This window comes from Grus americana, chromosome 1, assembly GCF_028858705.1.
Source record: "Grus americana isolate bGruAme1 chromosome 1, bGruAme1.mat, whole genome shotgun sequence".
NCBI classification, from domain to species: domain Eukaryota; kingdom Metazoa; phylum Chordata; class Aves; order Gruiformes; family Gruidae; genus Grus; species Grus americana.
The window spans coordinates 1365836-1383772 of NC_072852.1; the positions used below are offsets into that span (position 1 = coordinate 1365836).

General features: G+C 54.9%; 1 protein-coding gene across 3 annotated transcripts in view; it reads right to left on the reverse strand.

The window, feature by feature from the left end:
• TNPO3 (transportin 3) overlaps positions 1 to 12325 on the reverse strand; it is a 35508-nt gene extending 23183 nt beyond the window's left edge. For 2 of the 3 annotated variants that reach the window (XM_054830870.1, XM_054830878.1), the window contains exon 1: positions 12092 to 12312. In XM_054830870.1, the coding sequence (XP_054686845.1) occupies positions 12092 to 12217 (126 nt within the window). In that variant the 5' untranslated portion in view covers positions 12218 to 12312. Of the gene's footprint in view, positions 1 to 12091 lie in introns of all 3 variants that reach the window. The other variant, XM_054830860.1, reaches the window with a different exon arrangement.
• Between the last annotated feature and the right edge of the window lie 5612 nt (positions 12326 to 17937).

A 17937-nucleotide genomic window follows, 5' to 3' on the forward strand; every position in this document is an offset into this window, starting at 1 on the left:
AATGGAAAAACGACAGCTGGATAAAGGTCTCCCCGGATCAAAATAACGATTTGTAATTGCAAGATTGAAGCCGCTGAGCCCATCTAAGAGCACGCAATGGGACCGGTGACTCCGCAGCAGACTACGGATGCGCCAAAGAGCTCGAAGGAGAGCCAGCGAGGTGGGAAATCGTCATCTTCCTCACCTCGGAGAGGCGATAAACGGCCGCCTGGCTGGTACGAGGCTGAAGGCTTTGCCCTTTGCGTGGGACCAGAAGCGTGGGAGAGCTTTATTTTTCCAAAACGCCTGAAATCTGAATTTCTGTGCACATTTAAGCTTGAACTGATCAATTCGCACAACCTGCCCCATACGCGCGACTGACATCGAGAGCCTCAGCGCCCCAAAAACTGGCGCTCAGAAGGAAACCCGACCACATCCAACCCTCAGACTGTGTTTTCTATCACTATAATTGCTATGAAAATCAGTTCAGATAAAAGACAGTTGCAACCAACATTAGAGACGGACAAAACATCGCACCCCAAACAGCGCAGTTCCCCAAAAACCTCGCGTTATCTCCAAGGGAAGCGGAGCGTTGCATTGCATCGGGCCACCCAGCACAGCAGGACTCGGCGATTGTTAAAAACCAACCCTTCTAGTCCTCGTTTCAGCCTCGTTAGCAAACGAGCGGTTTGTTAACCACCCAGTTCAGTGGTTCAGCGAGCTCCCTCCCGCGAGCGCTCCCGTCCCCCAGCTTATCGGCTGCTGTAATGCAAACCCCTCCGACTTCAGCTTCCTTCACGCCTTCAGCGTTACACCAGATAGAACCGCGTTACGCGACTTTATTGCCTGGATTCTTCCCCAAACGTAAAATGAATTTGGCGCTTCTGTTCCTCCCCCGCGCAAGAGCGGGCGTCCCACCATTCGAATTTTGCTTTTAATACACTCGAGAACCTTCCTTGCGATTCCTCGCTCCCCATCGATCTTCTGCTGCTCAGAGACTGAACGAATTCCTCTCGAAAGACAAAAAAAATCGTGTTTCAAAACTTATCTAACCCTCGCAGGAAAGTGGGTGCCCAGAAACAGCAGCGGTCTCCAGCCGATGCTCGAGAAACCAGACGTCCCGGGTCCGCGGTCCGGCAGCGCCCAGGGGTCCGCAGCATCACGCAGGGGGAAGAGACGAGGCCACGAAGAGTTTGCCGGGTTGTTCAAGGCTTCAGGTCAAGGTCAGGATGATCCGGTCTCATTCCCAGCGAAAAACAGTCTCTTTTGCATATGGCAAAGTCAGAGCCTGATTCTTTATAGTCAATATTAGCACAGGGCTCAGCTCCTGATTCTACTCCCTGAAATTTTGCTGGAAGATATTTCTACGGCCGTTTTAGCCGCAACGAATTACCTGAGCTGACTGTCAAACCCAAGAGTTCCCAGACACGAGGCTCCGACCAGCCTGAGGCGCTCAGTGCTCTGCTGCTCCTCCTTCTCCTTGGACCTCAACTCTGAAAAACCTCCAGCAAACAATTTGCATCCAAAACACAACAAAAACTTTGAATTTCACCGCAGCAACAGGCTGGAGAGCGGACGGACGAAACCGCCCACGGACACACGGCTGGCCAGGCTGCCTCCTTCCAGATGATCTCCTTTGCTGTTTCCAGGCTTTGATCCTTCCTTTCCAGGCTTTGATCCTTCCTTTCCAGCTGCCTCTGCGAGCACGGGTTGTTAAATCGGCTTTTTGCCAATAACTCCAGCTATTTCTGGCATACAACTCGCTCGTAAAAACTTCAAAATGGATAGTAAGAAAAATTTGGAGGCATTTCTGACGGAAAGGTCCCTACGGATTTATTTATACTCCCCAGGTAATCCCCAAGCTAGCAATAAATAAAAAGCCCTTCTTAAGAAACTAAATAACTACAATAGCTAGAATCACACCAGACCCTCTGCGACTTGTGTTAAAAACTTTCTCAACCGTATTAACAGGCAGATATTTTCCACAGCGTTGAGAATTGAACAATTTCAGACACGGAGGCAGAAAAGGGGGACTCAGCACCGAGCGGGTAAAGAGATCTTACCAAAAAGCACGGAAAACCAAAGCCAGACAGCCCCAGCCCCGCTCCGCAAGTGATAATCTACCCATCTGGAAGTCGCTGATTCAACAAAGACGGCAAAATTATTAATGGTTTCGTGATCGCTAAAGACCGACGGTACTAACAGAAGCTATTTGCGTGCCCAAAATCTACCGCAGCATATTCAGAAATTACAGAAACCCTTCAAGAGCTGAAATAATTTGGCTTGTGCACCCTCAGACCGCTCTGACGATGATTACCCGGACTGCCGATCAATATAGAGGGAAAAAACCCAGTGCCTGGAGTAGTATTCAGTGAGAAGAGATGCGTACGGCAGCGGAACGGGTGAGGAAGACCTTAAAGAAACATGAACTTGGGAAATAAATAAATTCTTAGTCTTTGGCTGCAGCTATCAAATACCCAATCTGTATCTCAGTGCAAATCTTGCCAACGACCAGAGAGCAGCCGAGGACTTCGGGAGATTAACGTAATTTGGGGAATTTTTTTTTTTGGGGCACATGATAACAAAGCATTTCCAAGATGGTAGAAGAAAATGATTTTTAGATTGTAGTGTTGACCACAGGATCGCTAAAAAAAAAAAAAAAAGCAGCGAGTTAAGAGCATCCTCCAGATAAGAGGCGCTCACGGGAAGGAAGTCAACGTACCACCACCTTCGGATTGTGCAAGGAGGATCTTCGCAAACCAGCTCAAGTCTTGGGGATTTTGGGGTTTTAAATACAAATGGCCTTCCTACTGAGAACCTGTGAGTGCTGTGGGGCACCAAAGGCTGTTCTGCCAGCGTACAATTCAGCCGGTCTTGGAAGTTTTGAAAATAAAGGCTCATTCCTCATTCTCACCTACCAACAGACTCAGCTCCGACCGGATTTTCCGAGAGATCCGTGAAGATGAACGAACCCAGCCCGGGTGACAAGATCCCCTTTCCCCGACCACGCAGAGGGTGATGCCCGAGGACCTCCTCAACTATCGCATCAAACTAAAACGGTCTCTGCTTTCCAACCCAAATTATTTTCCGTTTTTGTCGCGTAACGTCTCCCACACCCTACTGCGTAGACCCTTCTAGAGTAAAGGCGTTTGCCTGTAGACTGTCGTACCTGGGGGCTACCGCAAATAATATGATAATTAGCTCCGATATCACGCTGCCATCGCTTTACGAAAGGCTTTTTACGGAAAATTGAGGGCGGTTTACAGTCAGAAGCAAAAGTGCTCTTGCAGAGACGTACCGGAACTCCCCGGGAGGAAGGAGCCGAGCGCCGTTGCGACGTTATACACAAATCGTCGGCCGCTGTTCCCATCTGTACGCGAGAGCACGCGGGCTTAAAATTGGGCTTCCCCCAGTCCCCTGCGATCTATCCGCACGCAGTCTTGCTTATGCGAGCAAGATTTTCTTTTACCGTCTATTCAACTTCACCCCGGGGCTCAACATTTACTTTTGATGTAAAAACTGAGCAATAAAAGAACGAGCGTAAGCCAGGAGGACAGCTCAAGCCCTTGTCGTTGACCATCCAAAGGGCTTCGTCTTGACGCACCTGGCTTCTAGAGGCAGATAAAAACCGAGGCCCCACGCTAAAGCGCAGAACGTTTGGGGCTTAACATTTACCACTGGGACGGGGTAGGAGTTGGGTATTTACAGGGCTGTAACAGCAAGAGACAACGATGTGAACATGGTGAGCCTAGGGACCGTCTTCACACAGAGAAAAAACCCTCCCCACAAAGCCAGTAGTATTTCTTTCAGTTTTAAGCAGGTAGATGAGAAGGGGTTTGTTTAGAGATGACTGGTCTGGTGTTAGAACCCCAGAAAATTGTAATTGAAAACATTTGCAAAAAATTCAAACATATTTGTCATCGTTTTACTGGTCACTTTCTGCAGTTCCATCCCTTTTCTGCAAGGACAGACGACCGACGCCAAGCGAGTTGCACCACACCAGTGGCATCCAGAAGGCAGAGACCATCAGCACCGGCAGAACGAGCACCCCACGCCCAAACCATCCACCCCTGTCCTCACACAACTCATCCACAAAAGCCCCCACGTGCCCCCACGTTAAGGCTGCTCTTCAGCACTCACAATGATGTCACCCCAGCTCTTGCACAGCCTTGATGCAAGAATCTCGAGGCAAAGAGCCTCGGCCCTGGAGCTGGGTGGAAACGGAGCTGGCAAGATGTGTCGTTCCTGGAGAGAAGAGTTGGGCAGTTTGTAGCTAGAAGGAAATTCAAGAAGAACCTCAAATGGGAGGTTGGAAACCAGAAGCGGCTCTCAAACCTAAGTAACATTGCCTCTTCTGCTCAGAAGAGGATGCACTGCCCAAGAGGCAGAAGGGTTTTTGGCAGGAGGACACATCTACCAGCCTTGGCGCAGAACCGCTTCCCCAGCTCCGGTCGTGGGCCTGGCCCCCACCAGAAATCTCCAGGAGAAAAGGGACTATCACTTTCCCTGCAGATACCTCAGCTGTCCCCCCGCCCACGTAGAAGGACCTCTTGCTGGTAGCACATCACCTTCTGGCCCCAGAAACGTAAAGTGACCATCCATAAGGGAATGAGCTCACAGCAGCTGATGTTACGGCTCCTGAGGGATGTGGCCAATTCCCACCACTAACTAGCGGAACCGACTTCAGCTCGGCCGATGAGACCCTGGAGACAGCAGAGATGGAGAGAGGGCAGTGAAATGGGCACCACGTATTTTGAAGGATGAGAGTTGGACAAAGAGCTGAAGAATTGCCTGGACATTTGAGAACTGCCATCGTTTGACGGAGCGTGGCAGGAAGCATCCCAGAAAACCTATGCTTGGCTTTCACCAGCCCGAGTCTGACGACAGACAAGGATCCTGCAGAAGCACTCGCCGTGTCCCTTCAGTGCGGAACGCGAGGCACCAGAAGACTCGAGATGTGAATTTTCTCAAATTCGCGGAGTTCGGCTACACACATCTAACCAAAGGACGTGCTGCCCCAGCTGCTCTCCAAGCTCCAAAACCAGTTTAGATCTAACTGGTCACCAGAAACAATCAAGTTCCACCTGAATTTAATCTCCTACTACGGAGCAGGAGACCACGAGTAAGAGGGAGGGATTCAGTGCTGTATTACGTTGGGCGTCAATGTCGGAGAGAGTTCCTAACAGCTCGACTTTGCTCATTCCAGCCAGAAACCTTCAATGACAAATAAGTCTTTCTGGAGAAGGCAACTTGGGAAAAAGGAGCGTCCAGTCCATTCAGTCCCAGCTAGCGGAAGAGTTACTCGCAGAACAGATCTTCCAGCTGTACGGACGCCGAAGCACCAGCCAGAGGAGCCTTAAATTTTATGGATCCTTTTTAGACAAAGGCTGGCTTGAGCCATAAAGCTGGGAAAACAGGAGAGGCTTCACGCTTGAAAGGCAGCCACAGAGTATTTCTCTTACACCTCGACCTTCTGACAAAGCTGTTTCCATTCTTCAGTCAAGTGGTAGATATGTCCAAGGTCATCAAGCCAAGACAGTTGGCAAACCTCTCAGCTCTCTCCAGGGTCTCATACAGGCTTTTGAAGGATGGTTCTAATCGACATCACCATGTTGAGCTCAAGCAAAACTTGGGCAAGGAGAATGCACTCAAAGTCGAGTCTTCTGCTCAACAAGTCTTTGAAGATGATTCAAGAGCTCCAGTAAAGGTTAGGTATCTTCCAGCGGACAGCCCGGCAGACAGACCTGTTATCCAGAAAACAGATGGCGCCTTGTGTGCTGGAGATGTGGTTTCACTACGAGGCCACGACTGGTGACAGAGTCCAGCAAAGATCCCCGAAATCTCTCTCCTTCTCCAGCACACCAAATTTAAGGAAGAAATGGGCCTATTCAATGCCAGTCTGAGCGACAGGTACCAAAACACCACAAAGATGAATTATGAGTCGTAGGTGCTGCGAGAATCAAGAGCTTCTCGCTCAAAAGGAACGTACGTGGTGGGCCTTTTGGTAAAACCTTGCCGCAGAGGCAGCACTTCCTTCCGAATTTCCGCCAACATGTTTATCTTGCATTTCCCCCCCACCCCGCAAATTCTAATCTCACACCCTTTCCTGGAAAGGATTCAACTGCTACCATAGGCCATCTTTGGCATGGAAGATTTACATCGTAGCAAGAAAGACTTTCATAAGACAGCAGAAAAACCTAAAACTCAGAATCACAGAATAACTAAGGTTGAAAGCAGCAGTCCTGGAGGTCTCTGCTCAAACCCTCTGCTCAAAGCAGAGGCAATTTAAGTCAATCCCACTCAGGGCAGTTGCAAATGTCTCCAAGAGTGGAGACCTCCTCAACCATGGTCTCTGTTCCAGGGTTTATCCATCCTAATGCAGCCCAGGGACAACTTGGTCTCCTAAACCCCAAACCACAACGTTGCTTTCCAACTGGTCGTCCCAAGGCTGACCCACCGCACGGGGGTTTTGCATCCTGGGGAAAGGACTTTGAATCGGCCTTTGCTGAACTGCCCGAGGTCCCCGTGAGCCCGTTCCTCCACCCACCGAGGTCCCTTGGAAAAGCAGCCCTGCCTCCAGACTGCTCCTCCAACTTGGTACATCATCCGTGAACTTGTTGAGGGTGCACCTGTCCTATCGTCCAGGTGATGAAGACCTTCAGCGCTATCCACTCCCTATTGACCCCTGAGGAATGTCACTCACAACTGGCCACCAGCTGGACTTCAGGTCGATGACCACTACTGCTTAAGCCCATGACTGGAAGAGTTTCCCAACCACCAGGACCATATCTCTCCACTTTGTCCACTGTAGGACACCACATTGAAAGCCTTGTTAAACACCAAGGAACAGGACATCCACCGCTCTCCTCAGCCACCACACCAGCCATCTTATCGTAGGAGGCTCCTTGGTTGGTCAGGAAACACGTCTTCTCCACTGACGGTCCAGAAGACACATTGTTCTCTCTTCCGAAGGGGATGTCCAGACGTCCCTCCGCAGCCAGCACTCATGCACGATTGCCCAGTACAACTGGCCAAGTGCCCCAAAAGACACAAACCCCCATCAAATCAAGGCCAGTACCCACGTCCTTGGGTGCTGGGGTAACCAGCGACCAGCATTCTTGTGAATCTGGGGGTTTCTCATTTATACTGGTCTGCTGGTAACCCGGATCGCCAGGTTTGGGTCAGGCTAAAGCCTTGTTGACCAGAACGGTTTGAGCAGTGGCCCCACCACCGCAGCCATGGGACCAGATCTAAGCTCAAAGCCTGCTCTGAGCAGCGAGGTGGACTGGAGACCCTCAACGGTGCCTCTTCCCATGATCCTGTGATGATATTTCAGGCAGGGAAGGGGAAAAATTTGCCTGATGCTCTTGATCCACGTGGCCTGCGAGCAGCTCACCCGCATCTCCCGCACCACGCAGCGGCAGGAGGGAGCTCGGGGTTACCATGGCAGAGAGGCCTCTGTTCCCTCTTCCCCCAAGGATTCTCCATCCTCCTGCACTCCGACCTTCCCTTAAATTGGTTTGGGAAAGGATTCCACAATTACTATCCTTCTACCCAATATTATAATTACATTAACTTTAGGGACGGATCAAAGGAAATCCATATCAGAATTAGTCACTTACATGAACCCTGTCTGGCTACGAGCCACATATAATTTCCGCCTCCTAGAAAGAGCTTTATGAATCAACATTAAATCATAAACCAGCCTACACTTAATCCACACCGAAAAAACCCAACACACCGGCTCGCAGCTGCTTATCTGCACCGCACATTTAACGAACGCTCTGCTCCAAAGACAAACTAATGAGGAAACACTTAAGAAATCAGGATCAGAAAGCCGAGCACACCCGAAACAAGCGTGAACCCTAGATTGGGTACGACTCTTCGGCATTAAAGAAACTCCCAACGAGTCTGGAATTGCCTTTATGCAACTCCAAACACACTGTGTAGGCTCGCCGGTTGAATAATCCTCAAATTCTGTGGTTTAGGTAAATTTTTACCTACAGCTGACCTCTTCAGCGCTGTACAACACAGGCAAGCTCACAACTGCTCTTCGAGATACTCCGTTATGGCATGCCTCGTTCCCCTGAAATAATTAGCAGTTAAAAAGGCAAGAAACGATGCTGCAGGGGGAACAGATGGACAAATCTGAACCATCCAACCAGCAACCTTACCGACACCTCTCCGCAGCGCACCATCAGCGTGCGATGATCATCCTGGCCAACAGCGCGACCTTAAGACAAAATCACGACTCCAGAAATGCAAAAAAATAGCGGCAACCCAATCCCGAGAGCCCATCCAAGCAGCAAACAATACAGAACTAACCGAGACCGAACCACTCAAATATCAAACAGGCGCAAACCGTGCCTCTAATCAAGCACCATCCTGGCTGATAACGAATTTTTAAGAAATACTCAATGACAAGCGTCATTTGCAGAGACGGTTTGAGAGCAGAAGAGGTCGTACCTTCAAAAAAGCTGATGTCTTGCACACCGCGTCTCAGGAACACGTTGTTAAAGACAGAGGAGAAGGGGTGAAGGGTGCAAGAAGGGAGCAAAGGAGTTTTTATTTTCAATTTTCCTCTAAAAGCCACAGCCCAACGCGCACGCCCCACCAGCAGGCTTCTGCCCCCGCCGCTCGCCGCTGCTACGGGCGGGACACGGAGCTCTCAGGATGGAGGGTGGCATGATAACCTCCATATTACACACTTACAAACTCCGTATACATTATACCTCTATTTTATACCTTTGTGTAAGAGTACTTGCACCTTCAACAGCTAACGAGCTGTATTAGGAGGAAAGATCTTAATTTCAGGACCAGCCTTTCAACCTGAAAGCGAGCTGGCCGGCTCCCGCTGCAGCTAAGGCTGCGATTTATGTTTGCCTTCACGGGAACAGAGGAATGCAGCTACTTAAACATCTAAGTTTAGTCTCTCCACACAAAAAAAAAAAAAAAAACAAGCGGAAAGACCTTTATTTTCCAACGTACCTTCCAGGCACTGGCTCCAGCGAACGTCCCGTGACCATCGATCAGCAGAACGTCTCAGTGGCGTGTCCCGAATCCTCTTACCGTGTTCCACAACACGTGCAAGAGGAGTTTCCTGCTTCTGAACTCTGCTTTGCCCCAGGCAGCACTAATCCTGCTGCACCACGCCACGCCGAGCACTGAGCTAGCGCTGCTTGTTAAGCACAATTCCCCCACCCCGTCTCATAAAGAAGCAGCCGAAGCTTCTGTTATCTTCTTCTTTATGAAAAAAAAAATTCTGTTAAATGAGACCTCAGCCATCAGCTACCCGCAGCTTTACACCCTCGATTACACGCAACACTTTTATCACAAGTTTCCATTTAAACACAGGTATTGGACAACCTCGTACCTGCAGGGAGAAGCTGCTACAAGAAGCAGCATAATATTATCTGCGGTCCCAGGCAGTCACACCACGGCCAGGGCAGCCCACGCTGCCTTCCACGGGGTTAAAACCACGCATGTCAACACCACGGGGGTGAGCCAGGCTGCCTCCTTAACCAACATCACCTCTCTGGGCATTCCTTATCTTCTCTTATGGATAACGAGCAGAGCTGGATAGCCCCCAGGCCTTGGGCAAGTCACATTCGTTATCTGTTATGATGGTAACGCTATCAAAAGTGCTCCCCTTCCTCCGGTTTGCGCCTGAAAGTTGAATTAAACTCAGTAAAAGGTAGTTGAAATAAGCTGAACATGCTGAATGAAATCAAGCTGCGCACCCAGAGCGCCCAAAGGTCTGGAAAATAACCGGAATGAATCCTTAGACCCGGTAAATAAATCTCTGGAAGGATCAGGCCAAATAAGCACAAATCGAAAGCGAGAAGTAGAAACGCTGTTAAGCTGGAGGCGAGCTAGCTCGCCGCTCACGTTTAAAACACCCTTGCACGTACAACAGAGCCAGCGCAGAGCCGGAAAGGGATTTCTGAAGGCGTTACTCTTGAGAAGAGATAGGAGAGAGATTCCTCCCTGAAAAGCAAAGGGATCCCCTTTGTTTTCTGGTACGAGAGCTGAGGTGCTTCACTCGCACTTATCTGCACGGCAGGACAAAAGGAGCCGCGCAGAGAAACTCTCTGCTCAGCCACGGGAGACCCTGCGACGGCCGGAGCCAGCGGAGGGGAGCAGCGCAGAGACGCCTCGGAGAAACACAAAGGCTAAAGCCACGTCAGGGCATCTGTGGTTTATATTAAAAACAACCTGGGCGACACAGGTAAGAGCCCACAGAAAGCACAGCGCAGCAAAACAAACCCCACGGCTCTCCGCAGGCAGAGAGATCCCATCCTTACGGGCGGTCGGGGTATTAAGAAAATAAAAAAGCGCCCCAAATCCTTCAAGGTCTCCTTTCCATGGGGCAGTTTGTACCAAGCGTGGGCAGCCAGAGCGCAGCCCGCAGAGCTCGAACGCAGAGGAACCACCTTGGGCCTCCCGTTCGGGGGAAATCCATCATCTTCATCCCGCCGCATCCCTCACCCATCCCCGATTCTCCACTCTGCCCCAAAGGCTGACCAGAAACTCCTCTAAGTACGTTACAAAATGATTATCTACCCTGCATTAATTGCGGCATCGTTAACTCCTCTTATACTCTAATACAGCACAGAAGCGGAGTCCTGGGACTGCTCCTGGCCCCTCAGGGGGCCTCACCCAGCAAACCCCGAGTGTCTGCTGCTGTCACCGCAGATTTGGGGCTGTTTCTGGAACAGGAATCATCCCTGAAATAATCACCTCCCTCTTTTGACTTGAAACGAGATCTTTGTACGGGCACAACCACAGCCGACAGCGCTCAGATCCGCCAAAGAACCGCCACGGGCTCGGACCCGCCACCGATTGGCGTTGAGCCCCATCACGGAACCCAAATTCTCCCCAAGAGTTTTTTTAAAGGGTGAGGTCCCCGTCCCAGGGGGGCAAACGAGGAAGGTGGCTGTCTAAATACACACACGCACGACTGATGGGCTTCTCCTCGCTTAGCGGGATAGCGGCGGAAAGAAACGTTGCTGCGAACTCTCGGGGTAATCGGGGATGTAACTCGGCGCGGCGTGCTCAAGTAAATTGAGGGGAAAAAAAAAAAGGGGGAAGTAACATGAGTTTGTGGTAATAAATGGTCTAAAGATTTACCAGCCAGTGGGAAGCTGACGGAGGTCGGGAGGGCGCTGAGGGAGCCGAGCGGGGGAACTCTCGGCTCCTCTGCAGGATTCAGCCTTGGAGAGAACCAGAGCGGTGAGGGGGGACAGGAGACTTCGTCCTCCAGAAGTCACAGCACACGAGATGATAAAATTAATCGGGCTCCTCCTAGGAGAGCATCGGTGGCCCCCAAAGATTTTGGGGGAAGAGCAGAGGAGGAAAAGTGCGTACCACGGTGCCACAAAGGGCACTGGTAGAAAAGACGAGAAGGAGAAGCGACGGGCCTTGGGGAGGAGAGAAAACGAAGTCACCCCAGCCCCACCACCGAGAGGGAACAAACCTGTTTCCACCAAGACAGTGTGAGGCCAGAAAACACCCACTGCCCCCCAAATTTAGTCTTACGGCTAAAGTTTGGGGGGAAGGAGCTCGCCATCCGTGGCTCACAGCCTCCGGAGAGGGGGAACGGGGCTTCAGCTCCGTCACCGACCCCCTCCAACACCTTTGGCCTCTCCCACAGGCACCGGGCCGGGAGGGCGATGCCTCCCCTCCGGCTCCCTCACCTCAGGCGGCGGGAGAAGGTCGGGGTGAGCCCCAAATTTTTTCCCCCAACACCTCCCGGAGTCGTTTCCTTCTTCCCAGCCGCCGTGAGGGCTGTGCCAAACACGTCAGCCCGTCTTTCCTGTTATTAAAAAAGAAAAACCGCGGAGGGAGCTGACAAAGGCCGGGCCCGGGGCTCCCCAAAGCCGCTGGGAGGGCGGCGTTACCCCAGCACCCCCCCCGCCCCGCTCCGGATGGAGCCCCGGGGAGCGGCCCGCGGCGGAGCTGGGCCTCCCCGCCGGGTACCGGCTACCGAGGAGGCGCGGCCGGACTCCGGGGAAGGGGGGAGAGTCACCCGGCCTACGGCGGGCTCAAAGGCGGCCGCCCCCCCCGCCCCGTCCCATCCCGTTCCATCGCCCCGTTCCCCACCAGGCCTCACCGATCGCTGGAGCTCGCCCAGCCAACAGCTCGCCCGTTCCTTGCCGCTGGGGTCGGGGTCGTGGTAAAGCGCCTGCACGGCTTGGTAAACCACCTGCAGGCTGGGTTTACCCCCGCCGCCCTCCATGGCCGCTCCGCCGCCGCCCCCTCAGCGCCGCCCGCCGCTGCCGCCCGCCGCCATCTCCTCGCCCTGCGCGCTCCGGTACCGGGACGGGCTGGTGCAACCACACGGCGGGTCCCCCCCGGAAACACGCGGCCGCCGACACACACGTTCCGCTTCCTTCCGTTCCTCTTCTTTCCCTTCCGACTCGTTCCGTTCCGCCCCGCTCCGTTCCGTTCCGCACTGGTTCTGCTTAAACCGGCTCGGTTCGGTTCGGTTCGGTTCAACGATCTCTCGCTCGGTTTCAAGCGGTGTCGCTAGTCCCGCCCGGAACGGTTCCGATGGGCTTCCGGGGGTGCGACGGGCAAAGCGGCCCGGGTGCGCCCGGCCCCACGCGGAAGGGACGCGCCCGCCGCGGCGGGAAGGAGCCCCCGGCCCCCCCGGGCCCCCCGGGCCCATCGCCCCCAGCTGGTCCGGTAGCCCGGCCGGGGGGGCCGCCACACCGCCCCGGGCCCGTAACCGTCCCCCCGGTCCTGGTGCCCTGGGCGTGCTGGGACCGGTCACCGCGGTCCGCATCTCCCCCCCCGCCCCGGTGCCACCGGTGCCACCGGCCCGGCCCACGGGGGTCTCATGGGCCCCCCCGGTGCCACCGCCACCCGCACTGGGGTCCCATCGCCCCCCCCGGTCCCACCACCCCGCCCCACTGGGGTCCCATTGTCCCCCCCCAGTCCCACAGGCCCGTCCCCACGGGGGTCCCGTTGCCCCCCCCGGTCCCACCGGCTCCCCCCACCCCACGGGGGTCCCATCACTCCCAGTCCCCCAGGCCCATCCCCACTGGGATCCCACCACCCCGCCCCACAGGGTCCCATCGCCCCCCATTCCCACCACCCCACCCCACTGGTGTCCCATCGCCCCCCATTCCCACCACCCCACCCCACAGGGTCCCATCACCCCCCCAGCCCCACCACCCCACCCCACAGGGTCCCATCGCCCCCCATTCCCACCACCCCACCCCACTGGTGTCCCATCGCCCCCCATTCCCACCACCCCGCCCCACAGGGTCCCATCGCCCCCCATTCCCACCACCCCACCCCACTGGTGTCCCATCGCCCCCCATTCCCACCACCCCACCCCACAGGGTCCCATCGCCCCCCATTCCCACCACCCCACCCCACTGGTGTCCCATCGCCCCCATTCCCACCACCCCACCCCACAGGGTCCCATCGCCCCCCCATTTCCACCACCCCGCCCCACAGGGTCCCATCGCCCCCCCATTCCCACCACCCCACCCCACGGGGGTCCCATCGCCCCCCATTCCCACCACCCCACCCCACAGGGTCCCATCGCCCCACCACCCTGCCCCACTGGTGTCCCATCGCCCCCCAGCCCCACCACCCCACCCCACTGGTGTCCCATCGCCCCCCCATTCCCACCACCCCGCCCCACGGGGGTCCCATCACCCCCCATTCCCACCACCCCACCCCACAGGGTCCCATCACCCTCCATTCCCACCACCCCACCGCACAGGGTCCCATCGCCCCCCATTCCCACCACCCCGCCCCACAGGGTCCCATCGCCCCCCCATTCCCACCACCCCACCCCACTGGTGTCCCATCGCCCCCCATTCCCACCACCCCGCCCCACAGGGTCCCATCGCCCCCCATTCCCACCACCCCACCACACAGGGTCCCATCGCCCCCCCATTCCCACCACCCCGCCCCACAGGGTCCCATCGCCCCCCAGCCCCACCACCCCACCCCACAGGGTCCCATCGCCCCCCATTCCCACCACCCCACCCCACAGGGTCCCATCGCCCCGTTCCCTTACCCCAGCCCAGCGTGCCCCCGTTATTCCCCCCGCTCCCCGCTCCCACTCCCCCTTCCCACCTCCGTTCGGCCCCGGGGTCCCCTGTGCCCCCATCCCATGGGACAGCTCAGCACCATCCCGCGTTCCACGGCCGCAGCCCCACGGAGGCCTCTCCTTCGTTTTTATTTCGGAGAGGGGCCGCCCCACGGGATTTACCCCCCCGGAGCCCTCGTCCCACCGCAAACTGGGGGGAGATAACGAGACCTGGGGGTGGGACGGGCCCCGTGGAAGAAGACAGGAGCGTGGCAGGATGCTCGGGTGGTGCTGAGCGCGATCTCTCCCACCCGCGCACAGAGCTCCGGCACCTTCCACGGCCGGAACACCGGGATATTCCACCGGCCGGGGTCGCTTTGGGTTAATCCGGACCTTTTTTTGACCCCTCTCTGGTACTGGGAGGATCAACGAACCTGCGGGGCAGCGGCACAGCACCCGGGGCTTCCCCCTGCCCCGCTCCTCGCACCCCCCCCCGGCCCTCACGCCGCGGGCAGGATGCGACCCCGAGCCCCGGGGGGAAGGGGCTTCGGCTCCGCTTTATCCCGCTGCCCCTGAGAGACGCCCCGGACGGGGGGTGCTGCTCCTTCTCCCGCCTCCCTCGTGGGCCCCGGCCGGCTGTGTCAATGGGAGGGGGTCACATCCAGACCCCAATATCCCATCGGGGACCCACCACGAGCCGCGCTCCTCCGGTCCCGCACTCCGGCTCCGAACACGGCCGCAGGGCTGATCCAACCCCAAATTTGTAGGAATTGGGTAAGAATTGGGTAGGAATTGGGTAGGAATTGGGTAAGAATTGGGTAAGAATTGGGTAGGAATTGGGTAGGAATTGGGTAAGAATTGGGTAGGAATTGGGTAAGAATTGGGTAAGAATTGGGTAGGAATTGGGTAGGAATTGGGTAAGAATTGGGTAGGAATTGGGTAGGAATTGGGTAGGAATTGGGTAAGAATTGGGTAGGAATTGGGTAGGAATTGGGTAAGAATTGGGTAAGAATTGGGTAGGAATTGGGTAAGAATTGGGTAGGAATTGGGTAGGAATTGGGTAAGAATTGGGTAAGAATTGGGTAAGAATTGGGTAGGAATTGGGTAAGAATTGGGTAAGAATTGGGTAGGAATTGGGTAGGAATTGGGTAAGAATTGGGTAGGAATTGGGTAGGAATTGGGTAGGAATTGGGTAGGAATTGGGTAGGAATTGGGTAAGAATTGGGTAGGAATTGGGTAAGAATTGGGTAAGAATTGGGTAGGAATTGGGTAGGAATTGGGTAGGAATTCGGTAAGAATTCGGTAGGAATTGGGTAGGAATTGGGTAAGAATTTGGTAGGAATTGGGTAGGAATTGGGTAGGAATTGGGTAAGAATTTGGTAGGAATTGGGTAGGAATTGGGTAGGAATTGGGTAGGAATTGGGTAGGAATTGGGTAAGAATTGGGTAGGAATTGGGTAGGAATTGGGTAAGAATTGGGTAGGAATTGGGTAGGAATTGGGTAGGAATTGGGTAGGAATACCAACTCTGGGGGGAGACCGGGGCCCCCGCTGGTAAAACCAAGGGGTCTGGCCCAAAAAAGACCCCGACGGAGAGGAGCGAGACCCAAACCGGAGCCGTCTGTGGGGTCTCCTGGAGAAACAGGGTTTGGGACAGGCCGGTCAGAAGCTACGGGATACGCGCCGGTTATTACAGAACACACGTACGTATCCAGCGTGGCTATATCGAAATCTGCCGCCTTTCTGTCACGGGCCGTGCCCAAAAGTGACGCACGCAGGACGAGGTCACGGCGGCCCCCAAGCCCCCCTGCCCGTAGGATGGAGAACGACGGGGTGTTCCCCAGCAAACTCATTCTCCGCGTAACTCCCCTGTCCGTAAACCCAACGAATCCCACCGGAACCGGGGGGGGTGATGGTATAGCAACGTCTAGACGGCATTTTAACGGGAGGAGGTTCCTCCGATAAGGTCTGGAGAAGGTGGAACCACAGCCCAGCCCGTCAGGAAGGGAGGAGGGTCTTCATCCCTTGAGACCCAACCAAGCGGTTTGATTTTCAGGCGTAACGTGGCAGGTGACGTATTCCCTTCCACACCTCAACCCAAGTCGAGGTCAACCCTTCGATGAGAAGGAGCTCCTGCAACTCCCAGGCCACGGCCCAACGATTCGTGGAGATCCCTTCAGCCCAGGTAAGGGGCTCGCAGAAGGGCGATGCCAACAGGGATTGCGGTAACGAGCTCCCGAGAAAGCCCAATGAGTTCCCGTATGGTTTGGGTCAACCTTGAGGTGGCAGGGTTCCCCATTGTGGTGGTCACCACGGGATGAACTTCTACTGGCTCCTTCCCTGTTGGCTACCGGACCCACTGCTGGAGATGCACCCTCAAAATAGGGACCCCGTTCCCCATCCTTGGAAGATGGGGAGAGTCCGCTCCTGCTCCCCAGGGAGTCCCACAGCCCAGCGCAATCCAGAAGATGCTCACGGCACACCGCGACTGGGCCAAGGGGCCACCTGGGACACGAAGGCTTAGTCTGATGACGCAGGTCTAGGGCACGGATCGGGGATCCAGGTGGAATCACCGAGCAGATCCCTTGTCCGAAGGACCTCGAAAGCATTGATGTTGATCTCCCACGCAACGCGCTCACCCTCCCCACCTCCAATGGCGTGATGGTGGGCTGCCTACGTGCCCACCTAGGACAGCCTGAGGGATGGGAGATACTTGTGGTCCTCGTGGCACCTCGATTTTGTAAAATATGCTCCCGATAAATGGGAATGTATTTTAACGGGGCTGGAGATTGGCGGTGGTTTAGGTATGGCCCACCCGCGCCCTCAAGCTCCTGTGAAATCCGTCACGCTGAGATCAGGACCATCGTTTGCACACCAGCAGACGATGGATCACACTCAAAAATAACGATGTACGGAGATGGACTGAAGCTCGAGGAATTTGGTGGATCTATCCCTCATCGTCCCCAGCCCGATGGTTTTCCTGAATGAGCTTCTTAAAACTCAACCACGACTTGGCGCTCGGGCCAGTAAGTCCCAAACCTCAACCAGCTCCTGCCTGTATCACAGGTGGCAACGTCACCTTGATGGTGTGGTCACCGCTGCAGGCAACTGGTAGACTGTGGCTGGTCTTCATTGTCCAATCTGGAAAGCTTTTGATGGCAACCGTGGCGTAACCTCAACTTTGAGTATAGATGATGATCATCAGTTGTCTGTTGGATGAACTGTCTGGGTTAATCATCTGCAATAAGACCGTTCTCCTTCCAAACACCTCTTTGAAGCTCCACGTGGAAGGTGGTCAACCATCAGGGAAAGGAACATCTCGCGTCTTCCCCGGATCCTTGGTCCGCCCTTATTCCTCACCCCCATCGCTTCTCTGGCAATCAGCCTGGAGTCAAAACCAACGTGTGGGCAACCAGGAGTACCAGGCTAAGCAGGGCTTTGGGGGAAAACGCCTTTAACTTCCTTTCCCTCTCGTCATCGTCATGGTGTAATGATTAGGTCGCGTCTAGTAGCGACAATAATGCTCGCTCCCTTCTCCCAGAGATGGGCCGGCAATCGCATCATTCAATTCACGAATGCGATTTCTCTGGTGGCTAACGAATCGGGTCGTTGGGTTGCTTCACCACCATTAGATGTCGAACGTGGGCCGGCAGAACCCGCCCCCAAAACATCCAGGTTTCAACCTCGTTTGGGGTAATTACTCCCCAGCACCCCAAATTATCCCCTGCAGCCTTTGGAAACGTTACGATGCCCCAGGGCACAGATTCAGCCCCGGCGGGGAAGAGGAGCCGTGGTGATTACACTCGGCGTTGCAATCACACCCAACGTAAATGGGACCAACGAACACCAGCTCCTGATGATCCTCACCTGGACACCTCATGGACCTCTGATAATTAACCCCCAATTACAA